Source organism: Prorops nasuta, unplaced genomic scaffold, assembly GCF_024137725.1.
Source record: "Prorops nasuta isolate Cenicafe-Biocafe unplaced genomic scaffold, Cenicafe_Pnas_1.2 PNAS00011, whole genome shotgun sequence".
Classification (NCBI taxonomy): Eukaryota; Metazoa; Arthropoda; class Insecta; order Hymenoptera; family Bethylidae; genus Prorops; species Prorops nasuta.
In genome coordinates, this window is record NW_027116808.1 from 5,244,747 (window position 1) to 5,268,951 (window position 24,205).

Below are 24,205 nucleotides of genomic sequence, written 5' to 3' on the forward strand. Positions count from 1 at the left end.
AAGGCTGTAGAGCGTCTCGCGCAGACTAAGGAATAACGCACATAAAATCGCTTAACGTCTTACGTTATTTTACGTGAAATTTTAAGATAAATTACAATTCAGAGCGACGTACGGCAAAGCATGTAGGATTGCGTTGCCTTAAGTTTACATATCCGCAACGCAACACAATCCCATGTGCTTTGTCGTACATCACTCTTGCATGTAACTTAACGTAAAATTTTACGTTAAGTAAAGTAACACGTTGAGTAATTTTATCTGCGCTAAGCTTAATTCATAACTTTAATTAACCGGAGCTACTTACGCCATTTTTTATTCTTTTGTATCAATAAAATTGGAATGTACTCTTCTTTCATAGAAGAATAATATGTGCAGAATCCTATTTTCAAAAGTAATTATTTAACATAAAAAAAACAAAGGTCCAAATAGTAATGCAATTTTTCAAGCCTCTCGACACTAACCGCCCCTTAACTTCCTTGCCTTATATAAAACAGGTAAAAAACATAATGAATGTACAGGACAAACAATGATTTTCATATACCAAATGGAACTTCCAAGGCCTAAATAACCGTTTTAGTGCTCAGTATTTTTCCAATATTAAACAAGAAAAACTAAATTACAGTAATTTTTATAAGTATAAAATTATACTCTCTCTATATTATATTTGGTACACATAAATCAAGATACGTACCAAAATGCAAATCAAAACACTTATTGCATGGGAGGTAGAAAGAGTATAGCATTTCATAAGAATTTTCGATATTGAACACTGCAACATGATCGCACTGCATATCATTCCAAAGATTAAATAAGATTGCTGATTTATGAATGAAACGATAAACGACTCGAATGTAAGCTAATTATTTATCAGTATTTAATTTTTTCACTTAAAATACCAACACTGATGTGAAGTGTAACTATGTGGGCAGTAAAGAGAAATTACCATTTCATTTAACCCATTATATCCACTTACAACTTATTATTTCCGCTTTATTACTTACCCTCCTTTTTTATTCTAGGTTTGGAATTCTGGGTGCTGTTTGGATTCCTGAATTGTTATAATCAACAAAGGAATATAGCAAGCATGTAAAACAGCAAATCATTTGATTTCAGATTTAAAATTCATTATGAAAGATTGACTACTTTATAAAAGTCTTTGAAACAATGTTACATGATCCCTCGAAAGAACAGGCCTTGTCTGTAAAAAAGATACGCCAATACATGCATATCTTAGTAGAAATTTTGCCTTAGTAAACAATAGTATTATACAATCAATTCGTTTACAAAAAAATACATAATGATCATTGACTTAATTTTTTCATTTACAAAGAATTTTATAAAATATCTATTAACGATAAAAAAACTAATTAAGAAAAATGATAAAATTAAAATTTGTTATAAGTATTTTTAATTATAGTAAAAAAGTAGTGTTACGTTAAGAGGGAGGGAGGTCAAATAAACGAGTTTTTTTGTAAAAAATTAAAACTTTTTATTGAATATACTAATCAAATATGTGACAAATTTATTAAAATTTTCACAGTTTTATCATGATTATAGCATCTTTTTTTTTTTAGAAAAATAATATTTAAAAGTGGCGACGCATTAGCAATTTGAAGTCATCTCCTGGACTTTATGACGAATACTGCCAGGGTCACTAAAATTAGCACAAAATTAAATTTGGGGCACGGTTAAAGTAAGGGTTCATTACACTTTGTCAACGTGCAAAAATCCGGTTTTCTTTACGCGCGGCTTTCGAATCTTTATTATTTTAGAAAAATGTCTGAAAATTTTTATAAGGAACAGAGTAGTTTAAAAGCACAACTAATTTTCAATTTTATTTGAGCGTGCTCCGGACTGTACGTATATCTACGCAAGCAAGTTAAGTGCATTTTTCTCAAAACCACATTTTATTTCATGGCATTGGTGTATTTTCCGAAACTATTCGAACGATTCGTACGAAGTTTTAGACAAATATTCTTCGCATGTGCAGGTATAGCCGAAACTAGAATAATTTAAATATTTTTACTTTTACACATTTTATTTCCCCAAAACAAAGCTCAGGAATTTTTGCATTTTTCAGCTGTTTACTATAGTAACTAATTGGAAGTCGCTATTAGTGACTATAGTAAATATCTGAAAAGTTCAAATATTTCCAAACCTTGCCTTATAATATTACTTCAAAAAATCCAGTTTTTTTCGTTCTTTTTTTTAATTATTCACTATTTTGTTACTATTGCATAAAAATGAACAACTCTATAAGTTGGGGCTATAGCCCCGCTTATTTGGGAATCTAAATCTCTCTGAATCTTATCTTTCTAATAATTCTGCACTAACGAAACAAAAATACCGCTGACATTGGTTTTTTGAATAAACTATGCTTGTGGTATTATTTTAAATTGGCTTATGTAGAATGAATAGAATATTATTGTTACACATTTCAAGAGTATATCAAACGTTTAAATAATAGCAACAATATTTATTATAAAGATTGTATGAACAAATCTCAAAAAACTGCTAATGTTACGGGTGTACAAAGTGTAATAAACCCTTAAGCATTCTTATCCGCTCTGCATGAAGCTAAATTTAATAAGAAAAAAATTACAAACTAAAATACCTGTCCGTTTTTTAACAAATAATACACACTCTTAATTCATTAATAATCTACTACTCATGCAAAGGCCATTAAGTTAAAAAAGGTATGTGAAAAATTTCGTTTAGATCGGTTACAAATAGTAAGTGCACTACATTGACCACTGCTCCAAGATTTACGTTTTTAAAAAAGAAATACGTTTGAAGTTTGGATGGCTTTGCATGTCATATCTAATCCAATACTGACTACACCCTGTTATAAAAAAATCTTACTTAAGGGAGAAAGTACACGTAGAATGAAGAAAAGTCGAATTTTAATTTTATTCTTTTAATCGATTATATATATATATATATATATATATATATATATATATATGTTATTAAGAATAATTTCCCAGAGTTTAAAAGTAAATTTCAAAAAACTACAGTTTCAGCTTTGTGAATGTGCTGCGCTGCGTTACGTATTTGGAGTGGTACCACGCGTGATAGATAAAAACGAGAGTGTCGAGGGACAGGCTGCGAAGTTCCTTCCTTTGAAATCCCCTTATTCGAATTTACAGTTAAGGGGGTCGTCTAGTGTGTCAGGTAAAAAAAAAAAATTTCTTATAAATCACATCTAAAAAATGTGTAGAATATGTGGATGAAAGGATTTTTCAACATTTGAAACCGTTCAAAAGTTTCAGGCCGTAAACCTGTGCACGTATACAGAGCAAGTTTTCGTGGCGCACGGGAATTTGTTGGTTTTACTCGAAACACGTTTTTTTCAAACTGCTGCCATGATATCTCAAAAATTAGTTGACCAATTATGTTCAAAAATTATACAGCATATTCAGTATATGTATAACTACAAAGTAAACTAAAATAATTAAGGTTGCTTCAATAGTTTTTTTAACCGCTAAATAGACCCCAAAAAATATAAAAATTGACTTTTAATTTTCTAAAGCGTGTAACTTTTTTTATTTTTTGGAATTATAACTTCATTTTAGTTCACTTTATAGCCTCAAGTCTCACGATTAAAATTGCGTTTGAATTTTTAATTTTAAATAAGCAGAACAACCGGAATCAGGGCAGCAGTGGAGAACGATTTTTTTCACACGCATTCCTGTTAGGCAGCGTACCTTATATTTCGTGCAAAATATTGGCATGAGAGTTTTTAAAACTTTTTAAAATGTTAACAAAACTGATATACGAATTGTAAATTGTTTGTTTCAATGTTTCGCCAGAAACAATTTTTGAAAAAACAAAAAAAATACAGCCTTTGCACGAGACGACCCCCTTAAGTTATAAAATATAGAAACAATTGCTAATTAAAGCTTCAACTCAATCGTTGGCGTTTTTGCGCAGAAGCATCATCTACACATTTGGGACTGAAAATAGTGGAAATTGAAGGACTTTTTGATAGCAGGATTATTTGATGCAGCCTATGCGTTAATATTTAAAGTAACGAGCGGAACTAAAATTGTGTACATCTGAACCATTCCGAACATATTCGACAAACATGGATCAGAAGCGGATACAGCAATAGGAGTAGTGCAATAGTTTAAAATCTAAACAGACATTAATGAAGTAATTCGACTTTTACGAAGAGAGAGAAGGCTTATTATACGGACTTGGTATCATTATTAATTGATTCGTAAAAATAATGGAAATTGCAGCCTTTAATAACAGGGCTATTTAAGGGAGTCGTCTAGTGTGAAATATTTGTTTTTATTGCTTTCTTAAGAATTTTATTCTGGCGAACCATTCAAATAAAACAATCTACAATTTGTATATCAGTTTTATTAACATTTAACACAAGGGTTTAAAAAATTTCATGCCAATATTTTGCACGAAATATTAGGTACGCCTCCCAACAGGAATGCGTGTGAAAAAAAATCGTGCTCCACTACTGCCATGATTCCGGCTGTTCTGCTTATTTAAAATTAAAAATTCAAGCGCCATTTTAATCGTGAAACTTGAGGCTATAAAGTGAACTAAAATGAAGTTATAATTCCAAAAACAAAAAAAGTTATACGCTATAGAAAATTAAAATCAATTTTTCGCTTTTTTTTGGGTCTCTTTAGCTGGTAAAAAAAACTATTGAAGCAATGTTAATTATTTTAGTTTACTTTGTAGTTACACATATACTGAATATGCTGTATAAATTTGAACATAATCGGTCAAATAGTTTTTAAGATATCATGGCAGCAGTTTGAAAAAAAAAAACGTGTTTGGGAGAAAAACCAACAAATTTCCTGCACCCCTTATACTTGCTGCGTATACATGCATCGGTTTATGGCTGAAACTTTTGAACGGCTTCAGATTTTGAAAAAATCCTTTTATCCACGTATTCTACACATGTTTTAGATGTGATTTATAAAAAAATCGATTTTTTTGACCTGATACACTAGATGACCCCCTTAATGAAAGCTATACGGCTAATATTTAATCCTTTACTACTTTTTTAGGGTGAACACTTAAAAACGCCACGGAGCATACATACAAAAACACGCGTTTTTTAACAATAAAACATTCAATTTTTACATAGACTCTTTTCGGAGCCTCTTTTTATTTGATTTGAAAAAAGTCATACCTAAAAATTGAATATCTCTTATAGTTGAAGAGATATGCGTGTTTTTTTATCTATGCTCTGGGGCGTTTTAAGTGGTACACCCTATATATCAACGTACAAAAAAAGAATTAAAGTAATGAGCGAACTGGAGCTGTACATCGGAACCATTCCGAAAATTTTGAACAGACATGAATCAGAACCTGATACATCAACAGGAGCAACGCAATATTTCATATACTAAAGGGGCTTTAATGAAGTAAAACCGCTTTTGTGAAGAAAGAGAAGGCTTATTATTAGCATCGTTGATTAATCCGTAAGTAATGCTAATCATTGGTTCTTAATGTTTCAGCACTTTAAACGGCTTTATTCCAAAACTATATTTTCCAAGTTGGCGTGCACTGTAGCGCCAACATTTATTCAACCGATCAATTTCAAGTCTGTACACATGTTAAGAGAACATTATTTATTTCACAACATGATGGAAATTAATTTGGTAAATTTGAAAATAAAAAAAAACTGTTTTTTTTTTCATAGAAAATTGTTAAAAATATTTCGTGAAATTATGTTTTTTTCTTTTCTTTTGTTAATACATGCCAATTTTTGACAATTATAGTTTTTTAAGTTCCGCCTATGATGTGTTGAAAGTAAATATGTTTTAAGGTAGTTGCCTCGTAATAATCTTATCCAGAAGTTTCTATAATACTTATACGGGTGTCCCGCGAGCGATAGCCATGCCAATACCATCGGAAAGGAAACAAAAATCTAAGTAAAAAAGTTGTAAAAACTTTTTTGCTAGCACCATTAGTTAGAAAGTTATTAATAATTAAAGATTCTCTATTATAATAACCATTCTTAAAGAGGAAGATTGTTTTGGTCGCATTATAAGGCCAAAAATGCTAAGATTCTGTGAATTAGAATGCTAAGAAAAATACAAAGCCAAACATCCACTTGAGCCTATTGAAGTGGTCGAAGACCGATCGACCGCTTCAAGTGCGAGTACCATAAAAACAATCAAATATAAACACTTTCAAGAAAAGCTATAAGTGAAGATTGAAACTTTTGCAACTTTAATTTAACAAATTAATTATTTATATTTTTGGATTACGCATATTTTTACGATGAAAATGAGTCCAAACGCAACATAATTACGTTTATTCTAGAGTTAATTAAAAGTTTTAATTGATTAATAATATTGCTAAAAATAATCGTAATTATGTCACGTTTGGACTCATTTTTATAGTAAAAATACGTGCAATTCAAAATAAATATTATTAATTTGTTAAATGAAAATTGCAAAAGTTTCAATCTCAGCTTATAGCTTTTCTCAAAAGTGTTTATGTTTTGATTGTTTTTATGGCGCTGGCACTCGAAACTGTCTATCGGTCTTCAATCGCTTCATAGGCTCAAGTTGATGTTTGGCTTTGTATTTTTCTTAGTATTTTAATTCACAGAATCTTAGCATTTTTGGCCTTATAGCGCGACCAAAACAATCTTTCTATTTAAGAACGTCTATTATAATCGAGAATCTTTAATTACAAATAACTTTTTAACCATGAGTGCTAGCCAAACAGTTTTTAGATTTTTTTGGTTAGAATTTCGTACCCTACCCGATGGTATTGACATGGCCATCGTTCATGGGACACCCTGTATATCGAAATTTATATAGGATGACTTACATAACATGTTGACAAAACTTTTTGTACGGTACAGTGTAGTGGTAGCTGTACACACTAAAAAAATCTTATATCTATTGGCTCACACATATTTCTTTTGAAAAAGTAGCAATTGTAGCAACGTTGCATTGCCGTGACAGTTTAGAATAGCTACCACGGCTATGGGGGACACAGGCTACTTATAATCTTTATATTTTTAAAATCTACCATCATTTTTAATTAATGTCAATTATGCAAAGAGCGCGCAATGATTTCTCTCTTACTCAAACCTTTGTCTAAACGAATTCAAATTGTATAAAAAATGCGCGCGCTCTCTTTTACTCAATTCCACTTCTGCAGGAGTGCCATATCTCTTTCTTTAATATCCATTTTACTAAAGACACCGTTACGTTTAACCACGTTTGAATAACTATAATTTGTAAACGAGACGGTGAATAATTTAAAAATAATTTAAGAGTAATCGCTTCATCTCATTTTATAGCATCTTAGTTTTTCATTAAAATTTTATGAACTATTTAGGTGAGAAAAATGAAAATTCGCAGGTACGATATAGCCCTCTCTTTTTTTCCTATAGAAGTAAAAGAGAGAAGCATAAAACTTTCAATTATACGTTTTCTGAACTTTGGCTCGGTCGATTATATTCCAATTAAGGTCAATTGTAGGTTCTAATTTATTTAATTAGCTATCAAAATTTTAAGTTAATTTGAGATATACACACACACACACAATATTACGAGTCAATTACCTTAATGTAATTGGTTCTTAAATTTGTATATCTCAAAATGGCTTAAAATTTTCATAGATAATAAAATCAATTAGAACCTGTAATTAACATTAATTGGAATACAATCGACTGTACTAAAGTTGAGAAAACGTATAATTGAAAGTTTTAAGCGCTTCTCTCTCTCTCTCTCTCTCTTAATTCCTTAGGAAAGAAAGACAAAACTCTACATACTCCAGTAAATTTTATTCTTTCTTACCTAAATGGCTCGTAAAATTGTAATAAAAAAATTAAAATCTTATTAACCCGCCAATAGGCGCGTGTTTATTTTTACGTAGATAAACGTGCGTGAGGTTCCACGGACACCCCATTTGTTTTTCGTTACTCGACGTAAAATATTTATGAATTCAGATTTATTTTTTAATAAATATCTTCTATGCGATGCTCCCTTTGGTATACAATAGCTGTTGCATTTCGTTTGAAAGTTTTATGCTTCTCTCTCTCTCTCTCTCTCTTATTTCCTTAGGAAAGAAAGAGAGAACTATAAACTCCAGTAAATTCTATATTTTCTTACCTAAATGGCTCGTAAAATTGTAATAAAAAACTAATATCTTATTAACTCGCCAATAGGCGCGTGTTTGTTTTTACGCAGATAAACACATGGGGTGCCACGGACACCCCATTTATATTTCGTTACTCGACGTAAAATATTTACGAATTCACATTTATTTTTCAATATCTTCTATGCAATGTTCCCTTTGGTATACAATAGCAGTTGCATTTTTTAAAATTATTTTTATTAATTAAACTATAATACTTGTAAAAGTGAGCACAAATTTTTCGCTAAGTTACCGATAAATTTCTATTTTTGGGGTGCTCTGGACACCCCGCGTGCCCATTGACGTGTTCAATAAGATTAAGCGATTACTCCTAAATTATTTTGAAATTATTCACCGTCTCGTTTACAAATTATAATTATTCAAACGTAACGGTGTATCTAGTCAAATGGATATTAACGTGAGAAATATGGCAACGCTGCAAAAGAGGAAACGAGTAAAGAGAGCGCGCGCATTTTTTATATAATTTAAATTCATAAACGAATGGAAGGTTTTGGTCAAAAGACACTACTTACTATTTGCATAATTGAAATTAATTAAAAATTATGCTAGATTATATAAAAATTATAAACAGCCGGTGCCTGCGGTATACGAGATAGCTCTCCTAAACCGTCATAGCGGTACAACGTTGCCACTGTTGCTACTTTCTCAAAACAAATGTATGTGAGTCAATAGACATAATATTTGTCTCTGTGCGCGCAGTTATCACAATACTGTATCATTATCGAAGTTTTGCCAATGTGTAACATAAAACTTCCTATATAAACTTTGATAAGTATCACATAAACTTCTGGATGAGATTATTTCGAATCAAATACCTTAAATAGAAAAACATTTGCTGTACATTATAATTCATAGGGGCAGTTAGAGGACACGACGATTTAAAACTGCTGCCACTGCTTTCTGTCACAGATCCGTCACTTTTGCGTTTAATCAATAAAAACGTACGTTTTTCTTCACGCATATATGGGGCATTAGATACCAGATCGACAAATGTGTTTCTTTCGTGTTTCTTTATTTCTATAACTCTTATTCTGTTTCCTTCAGTCGAAAGAAATTTTTAGCTAAGTGTTTAGATCTTTTCTGCTAGTTTAGAAGAAACGATTTTTGAATTTTTGTAACTCTTGCACCAACCTGTATATATATATTTAACAGGTTATAATTTCAGATTTAATAAATAAATATCCGAATCTATATAGTGAAAAATACTTGTCTTGAAATAAGCTATTCTATAATACTACACCCAATTATTACAACCAAACTGATCATGAAGAAACTTGCATTTAAAAATAAAAAATTTCAATTTTTCAAAGTATTTTACGTCATTTTTTTTTAATGCTACTTATAAAAATGAAAACAAAAAACGAATACTTTAAAACATTAAAGAATGTGGGAAAAAATGCTATATATTTGTCTTTTTTCGATTTATAAACAAATTCTCTTAATTAATTTTTTGTTTAGTATTTCTGTTGTTTACCCATATTTTACGTTTACTTCAGCGGAGTAGTTACTAATTAATAAACATATGCTTCACTCATCTAAAAACGATAATCACATTCACATCTTATAAAAGAAACCATTTGAAGCATATGTTATGTTTTTCTATCCACATTAGAAGAAAAAGGACAAATGATTTTTAAGACTGTCTTACCAATAAGATTTGATTTTGAACATTGTCCTACGTCAGTAATGACAATGTAGAGTTGCTTCAAATATCGAAAAATAATTATTAGCTACGTCTAATCAATGAAGCCATTCTGAGTCTAAACGGTCCCCCCACTTTGACGTCCAAAAGCCTATACAGTTATATGAGCTGGGAGATCAGTGTGGGGGGTTCGTTTAGATTCAGACTGGCTTCACTGCCTCTAATGACCTAGAGTCGAGAATTTTTATTATTGCCAATTCAATCACCTAGCGTTGAAAAAAAATTATTAACATATATATATATATATTGTAAATTTATGCGAATAAAAATTTTGGAGGCGATATTGATAACTTTTCATCAAATTATTCGAAATTCTTACTATTTGATATATGACTATTTCTTTTTCAACTTTGGCTTACGTTAGAAGTTACTAACAATTATTATTCAATATTTAGAACACACACACAGTCCTAACCTTACCATTACTTAGTTAGGGCGATATTTAAAATAAGATCTTGTTGATAAGACAGTTTTAAAAATAATTTGTCCTTTTTCTTTTAATGACGATAGAAAAGCACAATTCTATGTATACTTTTCATGGTCTTGTTTATAAAGTCTGAATATGAATATCACTTTTAGATGAGTAAAACATGTCTTTAGTAACTTCTTCGCTGAAGTAAAGGGTAAAAATAACTAAATAGAAATGCTAAAAAAAAAAAAAAAAATGAAACAAAATAAATACTTAGCATTTTGCCTCACTTTCTTTGATACATCAAAATATCCGTTTTGTTTTTATTTATAAATGGTATTTAAAAAACACAATTGCGATCTAACATACTTCAGAAATTTCAATTTTTAATTTTTAAATGCAATTTTTGTCATGGCCAGTTTAATTAGAATTATTGAATGTATTATCATTCAATATCTTACTTCAAGAGGAGTTTTGTTCTATAAAGACTCGAAAATTTGTTTATTAGTTCCAAAGTTTTATAACTGGTTAAATATTAACCTATTTGCAAGAGTTACAAAAATTTAAAAATTCATTTTTTCGAAAATAGTGGAAGAAAAAATATAAACATTTAAATGAAAACTCCTTTCAACTGCAGGAAACAGAATAAGAATCACGGAAATAAAAAATACGAAGATAATACATTGTCGACTTTGCGTGGAATATCCCATACATGCTTTATACGTATCAAAAATTTTAATACTATAAAATAACTTCTCTTCCTTAATTAAAGAAAATATCTAAGAAGAACAAATTGTTTCGCGGTCTAAATGTACTTCCTCCCTTAAATGCACAGAAAATAGTTTTCTCTAGATAGTAATATCAACAAGTGAGAAAGTGACACGAACGACTTGCCTATTTGGTCATCGGATCATAAGCAAGCCATTTACGCTCGAGGTCGTTCACCTGATCCCTGCAGCACCGCTTTGAACGCTGTCAGCTTAATGATGCCCTAAGTATACTTAGACATCGAAAATCGACTTATAGCTTTGGGAAAATATTCTCAAGGTATCAAATCATTTTTTAAAGCAATAAATTTTTATTTTACTTTTTCCTTGACCTTCCCCCTTTATTTAAAAACAACATATGATATAAAAGAAGAAAATTTCAGTCAATTTTTATCAAAATAATCTTTTATATTCTTGAAATAAATGAAATCATTTATAAAAAATAAAACATCAAAATACTTATAAAAAAAGTTTTATAAAATAATTAAACTCACATTTTTAAATAGAAAAATGCTTGGCATATTGCATTCAAAAATTGAATTCTGAACCAAAAGTAGATTTACCAAACTCACATGCATTTTATACGTTATATCATTATATCGTTCTACAAAATAGTTATTCGTCATATATTAATAATTGGATTATTTTATGCATTTTCTCAATGCGCAGGGACATAATAAGTTCCCTCTTTTTGATCGGAATAATATTTTTGCACACAAAATTTCTAATAATTTGTTTATTCAAAATTTTGAATTTAACCCTTTTAGACGAAAAAAACTAGGTGATGGTAAACAGATTTTCTCAGTGAACTCTGCTTGCTATCATTTCAAATATACCTAAACTTTATATTTTTTCCTAATACAGAAAATTATTTTTTACACATTTTTAATGCAACGAACATTTCTTATAATAATTTTAATATATACATAATTAGTTTATTATTAGCTTACATGTACACCAATACATTAAATGAGGTATTGGATATATCCGATCATATGATTTTATATTGATTTATTAAACTTTTTGCCTATTGAGGTAGATACCAGGTTTGAAAGGATTAATTATTTTAGAAGACATTTTATGATAGGTAATTTCATATTCTTCTTCAATCGTGATTTCATTTATTTCAATCATGTAACTATATTCTTGATAAAAAAATGTGCTGCACCTGTTTCCTTTTTAATTTCACCTATTATTTTCTATTAAAATAATACTATTTTTTACTACGATTATAAATACTTACCTATATAATTTTGACATTACTATATTTTTTTAATTAATGCATTTTTTTTAGTACACATTTTAGTATTTTTGTAGATGAATTTAAGTTTTTAATACTGTTTTTTGTTATGATAATATTTGGCTAGGATATCTATGTATTTATCATTTTCTTTTAAGACAAAGTCTGTTCTATTGGGATAAATATTGCTGTAGTTCAATTTTAGCAAAAAACTTATAATCATTTTATGTATAGATTTCTTTTTCTTTTTCTTCATTAGTACCTTAACAAGTCAAAAATGTAGGTCTTTAACCTTATTTCAAACGAAAACACATGTAAGGTGTATTGTTTCAATTAATCTTCTATCGATAGAAAAGTTTAATTTATAATAGGAATAAAGTAATGTAAAAGATTATAAATTGATAATATTTTAGAAATCTTATATCTGTTATATTTTAACAAATAAGACTATTATAAGTCACAAAACTTGCATGAATTTATAAAATATTTTAATGTAGAGTAATCAGAGCTAAATTGACACCTGTCATTTATGTACAGCTCCAATAATATATATATATATATATATATTCAAATATTTAGCAGAAATAGATGCATTAATAGTATTTTGGAAAGCTCTAGCATAAGTAGTAACAAGCATATATATATATAGAAATATAGGTTATTATTTTAAACTAAAAGCTGAGCTTCCCCTAATTATAGCTCCTCCAAATAAAAGTCAGACTAATAATACCCTTGAAAACCGTTTCTATAAAACCTTTAAATATTTTGTTTCTACGTTTTTTTCTATAAAGCACAATTTTTTGTATATGTAAGCATCTGCATACCATTTGCAAACCCAGTACATTACTATAGTGAGATTCAAGTATGTGTTAATTATATTACATGAATACGTACATACGTACAATTATGTACCTACTAAAACAATCAATGAGCAAATATGCATGTATTGTTACATTAACGCCGCTTCTTTAAATTTCTTAAAGAATACCATTATCATTTTATTTTTAACACTAACCTGTAAATGAATTGGTACTTTTTTTACTGGTGTGCTCATCTTGAAGTTTACAATGTTTACACTTTAAAACAAATTTTATTTCAATTGTGCGCACGGTACTAATATTGTGACATATATATGGATTGGTACATCCGGAAAATAAATTTTTTAATCATGTATACAGTGCAAAAGCACGAGTCGTTTTTCTCAATTGTAATTACTGTTTACATAAACGAATGACAAATAATTTTAAAAAATAACTCTAAATATGACATATACAGCAGCAATGATCGCTAATAGGTAAAAGGGCTTTAAGTTACGCCAGTCTAGTCACTGCCGATCACTGAAGTAAATTGTACAACAACAGAAGCGGTAGCCGGGAGCCGGGACTCCATTTATTCTGAAAGTATATTTCATCGCTCGAAACGACCTCTAAGAAGGGGTGCAAACTGTAACTGGAACTAAATGCATAGGTACTACGTATAGGCCCGATTCCACAAGACTTGTTTAAACTGGATTAAGTTAATTATGCAATATTCTATGTGACATAAAATATAGCAAAATTAACTTAATCCAGTTTAAACAAGGCTTGTGGAACCGGGCCATAGTGTATATACAATAAAGCCAATGGAACATCGTAAATGTTTCGTACTAGAGTTTTAACGGGATTTCTCATACGTGCTTTACTGACAGTACAAGTCAATAAACAATTAGTTTAATAAAATTCAAATAAGAAGCAAATTGAACAAACGGGCGTCTTTAGGACAAGGTGCCAGTCCAAACGAGTCAAACGAGCTTAAAATCACTCAAATTAGTTAAAAAATAATGCTGTACCACTGTCCCCGCATCCTTGAAGAGAGGTTACTTTTGGTTATTTCCACTTCAAGAACGCGGGACGATGATACAGCGTTATTTCTCAACTAATTTGAGTGTTTTTAAGCTCGTTTGACTCGTTAGAACTGGCACCTTGTCCTAAATACGCGTTTGTTCAATTTTCTTCGCATTTGAATTTTATTAAACTAATTGTTTATTGAGTAGTACTGTCGGTAAAGCATCGGTAAAGCACGCGTGAAGGATCCCGTTAAAGCTTCTTTTCGTGTCTCCTATAATAACTTGTGACTGTATCTATTAGGCTCAATTAGGCTCATCTCATCCTTAGGCTGATAAAGCGTGCTACTGTTAATGCATTTATTCGCTCCAGCAAAGCATCCGCAGTTTGAATTGTTTTCCCTAATCTGTTAACTAAGTATGACGATATTTTTCGTCATACTCAGAAGATCATCAAAATACGAACGATGGCATTTTTCGTAGTTGAAATTAAATATAAAGAAAGAAATGTGGAGATAAAAAAAATCAATATGTTAACAACAAATCTTTTCTATTTCGAAGTGCTATGACCCATTCATTATGAAAAAGAGTATCCAGAGTGTGAAACCGTCGAGTATTAAAAAATTTGGTTTCTCTATTCACAGGTTAATATCACTCATACTCATGATCATCTATGTCCATCCAACTCCCATCTATTATGAGTGGAACTCTTCCTCTCTGTCTGTTGCGCCGCAACCAATTAAGGGATGCATTGAGCGACTCTAACACTCATTCAAGTTTATCTTTCAAACTATGAGGAATATGAACTTTTTTGTAGAGATTAAATTTACTCTCTTGACTGTACTGAAATGCGCTACAAACTCGGTTTCTCAAAATTATAAAAAAAAAATTTCATAAAAAATATAAATACTTGTAATTTTGTTGGTCATAATAATAATGAAAATTAGGCCTTGTAGCGTGCTAAAGAAAAGTTCTATGACTAATTTGAGACCAAGAAGAAACAAATATACCTAAAAATGTGGAAGATTTTTTGAAAAACTAAATTATATATAACTATTGAAAGACAAGTTTTACACTGTTTTACCGACGGAGAAGTTTCACAGTGCGTTAGACAAGGACAGGCCTATTAGCTCTCTCGCTTTAGAAGGGGTACCCACTCTCTCCCCACCATTCCCCGCTAAATAAACCAACTCTCCTACACACAGCAAGATGGTTGGCTAACGCTGCCGGTCGGTGTGAATCTTTAGCGGAATGGAAGAACAAATAATTATTTGTAGATTTCAGGGTTAGGTTTTCGCAAATCCGGCGTTGTACCGCCCTTCCATATCATTTCCGGCAGCTACTATAAATTTCTCAAATCATTTTAAGCATCTACAAGTCTCAAAAAACTAGAATTAGTTGACGAAAGCGGGACTCGTAGCAGCCGACGCTGATCGCTAAGTTGTGTAGCGCATCAGCGTCGGCTGCTACGTGTCGTGTATTCGTCAAATGAATCAAGTTATTTGAGATTTGTAGATAACCAAATACTTTGAAAATTTTACTGTAGCCTCCCGAAATGATATGGAAGGGCGGTACAAAGTCCGTTTTACGAAAACCTAACCCTAAAACTTAGAAATAATGATTTATTCTTGCATTGCGCTACGGAATCACACCGATAGGCAGCGTTAACCAGCCGTTTTGCTATGTGTGTGTAGGAGAGTTGGTTTGTTTAGCGGGGAATGGTGGGGAGAGAGTGGGTACCCCTTCTAAAGTGAGAGATCTAATAGGCCTGTCCTTGTCTAAGGCACTGTGAAACATCTCCGTCGGTAAAACAGTGTAAAACTTGTCTTTCAATAGCTATAATTTAGTTTTTCAAAAAAATCTTCCACATTTTTAGGTATATTTGTTTCTTCTTGGTCTCAAATTAGTCATAGAACTTTTCTTTAGCGCGCTACAAGGCCTAATTTTCATTATTATTATGACCAACAAAATTACAAGTATTTATAATTTTTATGATTTTTTTTTTTCATAATGTTGAGAAACCGAGTTTGTAGCGCACTTCAGCACAGTCAAAAGAGTAAATTTAATCTCTACAAAAAAGTTCATATTCCTAATAGTTTGAAAGATAAACTTGAATGAGTGTGAGAGTCGCTCAATGCATCCCCTTAAGGGGTTACTTGCTTAAGATGTATCCCCCCAACTCAGCTTTGGTTTCCTCGACAAGTCTTTGCTCGTAGGTCCCAGAAGCTTGGACGTTCGTTGATCTCCTCGGCTCAAAGTTATGTTAGGCTGGGCATAAAAGTGATAAAAGCCCGCTCGTTAAAACGAGGGTGTTGTGGTAACTGGGCCCTCTCCCCTCTCCGATTGCTTCGCTCGTCTAGGGGCAATGGGCCACAGGACCCCTGGTTGTTCCGTCTGTATCATGACTTAGAGTTGCGATCGAGCAACGTTAATGTAGTATTCTAGTTGTTAGGGTAAAAAAAATTGTTGATGCATATTCCGACACTATACCATCATGACGATATGGTGTATAAATTTTAAACCGAATTTCAAAATATTAACAAAGTTATAGCTTATATTCGCGAGCGCCACATAGTTGCAGGTTTAAGCCGCGAACAGCTACTAATGATTAGTGCTATCTAGTATGACTCATTACCTTTTTATTTCCTTGGAGCTTTTATACCTTTCGATATACGAAAGGATATAATCAGATATACCAATGTTTTACACGCTTATGAAGAGATCGAAGGCTTGTTACACGCATCGAGGATCAATGATTAGTGTGAGCATGAAAATTCTATTAACCAAACTTTAAACGTATTTTTCTCGAAACCACGCTTTCTCGATTGGCCCGATCGTTATACATTTTCTATTAAACCGAACGGGCTAAAATTTTAAAACGGGTTGTTCTACACATTTGTAATTCTGACTGGAACTAGGATAATTTTTTTTTCATCAATTATTTCTCAGTTTACATCCCAATTTACACTGAAAAAATAGTCACTTTTTTTCTAAGTCTGCCATTTTGTTATTTTTCAACAGAATAGTTTTATTCTAACTCTGACCAGAATGACAATCCTACAGAACAATAATCTATTCGAATTTTTTGTTTTCGATTACCCCAAATGATGATACCTCATGCAGCGTTGCCAAGTCCGCCATTTTGAATTACACTACGCTGCATAGTAAGTGACGAGAACAAAATATACTACTCTACGTGGTATAGCAAGTGTCTAGACTACAAACTGTAGTTTCAACTGGAAGTATACCTAAGATGCGTTCGAGAATGAATGACTAAATATGATTGGCCAATTTGGAAGGACGTTGACCAATCATGAAAAGTCACTTGCAAATTAAAAGATTTCGATTACCGTACCTGCAAAACTGATGATTTGTGCCGAAAATCGTATGCCAATTAACTGAGTACACATAAAATCATATTATTAATTACTTAGGATGAAGAGTAATGTCTTTTATGGAAGTTTCAATCGAGAAAAATTTATCTTTGTTAAGACTTTGATAAGCTGAAATTCCATTTTAACAGGATCGGTCTTTGGCGTCTTGGCTGGCTTCGTTGGCTGTATTAGCTGCTATTTTCGTCATTAATATGATGATGCATATAACAGAAACTCAATAAAATAATAATATGATGTATAGTTTTTCAAAGTTTAGGAAGTAACATAAGCTCTCATTTAAAAATTATTCAACCGATCTTGATTAAATTTTCAACAGTGCTTCATAACATTAATAATTTTTGTATGAAATCTAGCTATTTGTTTTTATATATTTATAAATAAAATATTATTTTTATGCAATGAAAATGAGATGAAGAAAAACATTGTAAGAATAAACATTATTTATTTAAAAGCATATAACTTTTTTACAAATTTAAAGAATTTTCAAATATCGAAGATTCAAATAAAAACTATAGATTAAGTTACAAATTTATATATTCTTTTTAAATTTAAGATAATAATTGAAATATCAGTAAATTACGCAATTTTGAGAAACGGGCGTTACATCAGCATAAAGTATTCTGAATCTTCATCGGAAACACCTTCATTTTCATTATCTGTATTTGATGTATTAAAATGTACATGCTTTGATTGCAATGATCTATCATATCTGCGGATGGTTCAAATAATTTACAAGTACCACTATTCTTAACACATTCCCACGCAGTCAAATTATTTTTTAATGTAGTTGTCTTCATTTTGTTCCTGTTTTTCGTTTTCGTTAAATTAACTTTACTAAAAAGTCGTTCGCACTCAGCGTTTGAATGAGGTAAGCAAAGCAAGTTTAAAACAAATTGAGATAAATTCGTGTACTTTTGTAGGTCCATAATATCATCATAATTTAATAATTTAACCCAAAAAACATCTATTAACTTTTCATTTGTAATGTCGAGTGGTAGCTGTGCGAAAGGTAGTAGACGCCATTCATCATCTACTGATTGCCTGGTGAAACAGGAAGAATCTAAATTACGAGGAAACATTTCAAAAATAGAAGTTAATGTTGGTACCGTTACATGAAATTGGGGATCAATAGATTTGTGAGGAATAAAACATTCCAAATCTCTCAAACGTAAATCATTAAAATCAAAACGTTTTTATAACTCTTTGCTTGCTTCTTTTAAAAAATTAAACGTATTCAGACGAAAATTCTGTACATGTTCCGCTTGTTGTATTATCTCGGGTTTCTGCAATTATCGGTATTTACCTTTAAACCTAAATAAATTTCATTTATTGGTAGAAAATGAAGCTCGTTATCAGGATCTATGTCCTTCACATTCGTGCTGAGAACATAGCTATTGTCCATATAACAAATTAGAATATCTTTAAATAATGCTGCTGCTTGATTGTAAAGTAATGGAATAATAACTTTTTCAGACTGAAATAGTCAATTAAATTTTGTAAATTTTGGTAATACCCATTTTAAGAACAAATAATAACATTTCACGAATGGATGAGTTATGGATGAGTAAATTATCTCTGCTGCTGGTAAATGCTGTTCTTCCCACAACTGTGTGAAATACATTTGAAGAGGCTCCCATTGCTCTAAAATTCGATCTACAACTGCTTTTAATGAAAGCCATCGCGTTTGAGCACTATATAACATTTTATGCACTTCAGCATCCAACAAAATGTGAAATTCCTTAAATTGGTGTTGCCGCTTACTACTAAGTTTAAAAAAATTATAAATATTGCGCCCTAAATCTTCACATTCACGTGGTAATGTTTTACAAGCATAATTCGCACATCAATGTGCAGTATGACATATGCACTTCAAAATAGTAATATTAGGACAATCATTTCTAAATCTAGACGCTACTGAATTATGTGAACCCATCATACTATTGCATCCATCTCAACCAAATCCGGTTATATTTTCTAAAGGAATGTTGCAAACAGTGAATGAATTAATAATATTGTTATATAAATTTTCTGCTGTTTCATTGCTATCTTCATCTCTATAAATTTCAATTAAATCCCATAAGGCGCAACGAATACGTTGTATTTCTGCATCGAAAAATCTAACAATAATGCAAATTACTTTAACATTGGAGACGTCTGTACTTTCGTCTGTCATTATACTGAATTTGCGTTTTTGTAAAGTAATACATAATTTATTATTATACGAAGATGCTATTACACCTGTCATCGCGGTTAATTTTGTTCTTCCCAAACGTAACATTTTGCAAACATTTACATCCTGAAAACAATGTTTTAATAGAGGTATTAGATGATCTACTATACGATACGCTATGTTATGTTCTGCAAAGAATCCTGTCAAAATTAATTCAATTCTTGTTACTTTTTTTTGAATTTCTAAAGCAGTTTCCACGGTGTCCAAACTATTTATGCTACTTGTACGCCTCATCAAATCCAAATGTTTCTTACTTCGAGTGTGTTTTCGTAATGTATGATAGTGCGCCGAAATGGAAGATTCGCACATAGAGCATAATGCTTTCTTGTTGGAAGCGTGAGGCTGAAGCCAATCTTTCAAAGCAGGATCCGTTTCCCAAATCTTTCAATACGTTTGACCCCTGCTTTCAGACAGGGCATTTACTGAAAATTCTTGCTCAGCTTCCATTATCAAAATACTTTAAAGAAATATCAACGAAATTGTTACAAATTTAAAAATTAAAGAATGTTAGTAGAAGCGACGAAGAGAGATTTTATGTAACAAACTTACCCCTATTTTACTGATATATGCTTCAAATGTATTTCACAGATGTTATTGATAATCCACTAATCGAACACTTATTTAATTCGAACAAAGGACGGTTTTACGATACTTTGCTTTACCGCTACAGCTCGTTTTAATCTGGGGATTAAACCATAAACCGTATTTCTTTGGATTACAAAGAGATTTTTATTATTGATGATTTGTATATTCGAGATACCGTCTGTGTCACTAAACGTAATTGGAATGAAGATGGTAGTTGAATGATGTAGTTTAATTTAAAGCTTATATTTTGCTTTATTTATCACTTTTACTATTTTTAAAAATGTTTTCACACAATTACACTAAACTTCACCAAAGAAATCAGTAAATGAAGAAATTAATTTAAAATAATTATCGATTTTCGCTGATATGCTTAGAGCAAAAACTTAAAAAACAAGATCAAAGACGAAACAGACAAAAAGACATTGCCTAATGGCTAACGAGGGCTTTTAATGAATTATCCCTCCTTGAGAAGAAAATGAAGGGGTCCATCGTCCACCCTGTGGACCAATCAGATCTTCAGTTTAACGAATGTTGTTCCTTTGCTGAGGAAATTTTTGGTACACCGAGTAGGGAAGGCTAAGGATATTTTTTCTGGACGGGAAGTACTTCTTTTACGTCACAGGAAGATTTTTCCCAAAAACAAAGTTGGCGATAGCAGGATGTTTGCATCGCAGGATGGGTTTTCGTAGATAGTCATAAAAAAAGAGAAACTCCCGGGTGGCTTATTTGCACCGCAGATGGATTTCCTCGTATGTAAAAAAAGATGTCTGAAAAGGGTAAATTGTATAGATAATTCTTGGTTTATTGCTCTATAAGCGATAATTCAGGTAGAGAAGGTATAGGGATGCTCTCTTTGCACCCAGGATAGGAATGTTTACTCCAATGTATATTCTATTTAAAATCTATGTTTTAATATAGTTATATCAATAAGTTAAGTTCAATGTCTACCTGATATTCAAATATCATTGCTTTATTTTTTATTTCGTCTAGCTCATATATGGTGATACTGGAGAGTGAGGCAGCATGTAACATTCCACACTTTTCGTTATTCCTGTATATATAGATACTTTATTTAAAGAAGTATGACTATTATTAAGGTGGAAGAGTAATTTACAAATTGTTTGTTAACAATTTTTTATTGTAAAAAGATTCTTTAACATGTGAAGAAAATATTCCCAAAGTTTCAAGTGAAAAAAAATAATTTAAGAATCTTTACAAATCTATCGAAGCTATACTCTCAAAACGCATATATGAGATGAAATAAGAAAACGAGTTCGCAGTTTTGTCTTATGCCTTGTTTGGCCTAATAAGCTTTATACATAATTTGCTATTTGAATATTATTCAATACATATATGTACATGTACGGCAAACAGATTAAACTTTGATAAGGATGAAATTCATAAAAGTGTTAGTAAACAGAACTTTTAAGTCCAAAAACTTTAAACGCGTTTTTCTCAAAACGTTTAATTTTTCGCGTCGTGAAATGCAAATAAAAAATTATTTGTCTAATTTACTGGAAATTTTGCAAATACATTTTTTAACTTATTGGCCTCAGCAATAAGCAAAGTATACCTCAAACTTCATTAAAAAAACCATTATAAATAAATTTTTTCTCCTTTTGTTTATAAAAAAAACGACATTTCTGTTCAAAACAACCTCAAATTTTAATTTTTAGGCTTTTTTTTGTTAAATTTCATTATATTGTTATGGGTTTACACTGCGATAAGCAAATTCAATCACATTGGTACAACTAAATTTATTCTGTCCTCGTAGAGTTATTTTACAATGTTGAATAGTATAAAATAAATTGATAGGAAACAGGTAGTGACCTCTCCCTTGACCTTTTTATCTAGGTCCTTCTCGAGGTCCTTGAGCTGGGCGCTGAGGGTATTATCTGTTCGTTGAGTTTACTTAGTATAGTGTGGAATCGAGGTATCTTGTTGGTGTCCGCTGCATTTATGCTGTTTTTGGGATCAATTGTATTAAGAGAAAATTTATGGCTTGGAATATAATTCCTTCACTTGCTTATTTTATAGGTTTGTACTGTTTCCAACATAAAATCAGTAGCTGTTAACAAACAATTATTATGTAAATAAATCGTTCCGGAGCCCACTAATTCTATGCTGAACTTAGGTTTGTTTTTACAAATTACTTATAGAATTTCTTTATGCGGAGTTGTAAATATCCATAACGATGGATTATTCATTGGCATCAGCATTGGGTGAATCAGCAACGTTTAACTTTAATATTAATTAACATGCACTTTACGGCGAATCAATAAATATTTTACTCTTCTTGTAATAAAAATTCTTTAAAAAACAACGTTTTACAGGAGTATCACCCCTTAATAATAATTTACAGGAAAAAGAACTCAGTTGACATTTACATAAATTTATTATCTCCACAACGATCATTTTCACATAAATAAAGACATTTAATTTCAATAAAATTCATATAAACAAGAAAAACAACTATTTATTATACAAGAGTAATAAATTTTCATACTTTTTAAAATTCTTAAAAATTATAAAAAGGATAAACTTTTTACAACATTATTATAAGGGATCATTCATCCTCGGGATAAAATAAAAGAATAAAATTATTTATTTAATAATGACCAACACGATATTTAAAAATTTATTTAATTTTCAATTTACTAGGTAATTATATATGCATATAAATGCATTATCAGAACAATTTTCACTTCAATATTCTTTACAAAGTTCAATAATAACAAACAATTCTAGATAAACTGTCAAAATACACGAGGAAGATAGAAGTATTACGAAGTATTGTTCGTAAGACTATTACTACACTATAGAAAACTAATATACTAACAGAAATTATAGTGTCGTACTACACATCTTATAGCGTAGTATCCGAAATACTGCACATCCTATAGCGTAGTATCTCAAATGCTACATATCTTATAGCGTAGTATCCCAAAGGCTACACATCTTATAGCGTAGTGTCCGAAAGGACACTACGCTATAGGATATGGACACTACGTAGTGTAATTACACTACACTTGGCAACGCTGACCTCATGGGCCAGCGGCAATTGTTTTTTTCCAGTACTTCATTTAACTTTATACAATATCAATAAAATTTTGTAAAAAAGACAAGAATAAAATATATTGTATACTTCAAGATACAACTAATAACATATAAAATTTTTATATTTATTGGATTTCATTTACTTAGCCAAACAAAAATCCTGAATTTACGTTACAAAAACGATCGATTTACTAGACTACTACCTTAATTGGTAGAGAGGGCCCCACAAAAGCGCAGATTGAACCTTAGAGTCATAAGAAGTTTTCACAGCTGCCCATAATCATAAGTCGCAAACATTAAAATTGTTTCAATAGTCATCACTACCCTCTTCACTTCGAGTGAGTTACAACCATTGCACGAGCGATTAACCAACATAGCGTATCACAAGCTTCAGACAGTTGAAGTACAGAGATAGAAATACATAATCAGTAGTTTTCGTGATATTAATTACTATCATCACAATTAATCAAGTAATTGAACGCAATTACTGATTCACAGATTGATGAAAATTATTACGATGTGGCTGTACATAAACGTATTTGATTTTATTAAGAATTCCATAATGTGAACTATTATATAATAATTGTGATTTTACCAATAGTTTCTAAACGCTCTTTATAAAGTATTTTAATTATTATATTTCTTACAGCAAGTTTGGATACATGCACTATACGTACTATATGTATCGCTATCCTTAAATTGTATGATAATGAACAAAAGATAGCAGTATATTCTTAGTGCACATTGGTGCAAGTATTCAAATTCGCTATTCGGTGGACTGGGTTCTTATAATATACATTTACTGTAGAATATTATTAGGTCCAACCTCTTTATGACGTGTTTTATA

The 24,205-nt window shown here is 30.9% G+C and overlaps 1 protein-coding gene across 4 annotated transcripts in view; it reads right to left on the bottom strand.

Annotated features, from left to right (window-relative positions):
• The window catches only part of CRMP (Collapsin Response Mediator Protein), a 331,728-nt gene extending 318,085 nt beyond the window's left edge, over positions 1–13,643 (bottom strand). For all 4 annotated transcript variants that reach the window (XM_066733509.1, XM_066733507.1, XM_066733508.1 and 1 more), the window contains exon 1: positions 13,285–13,643. In XM_066733509.1, coding sequence (XP_066589606.1) covers positions 13,285–13,323 — 39 coding nt within the window. In that variant the 5' untranslated portion in view covers positions 13,324–13,643. The remainder of the gene's footprint in view (positions 1–13,284) is intronic.
• Positions 13,644–24,205: the final 10,562 nt, after the last annotated feature.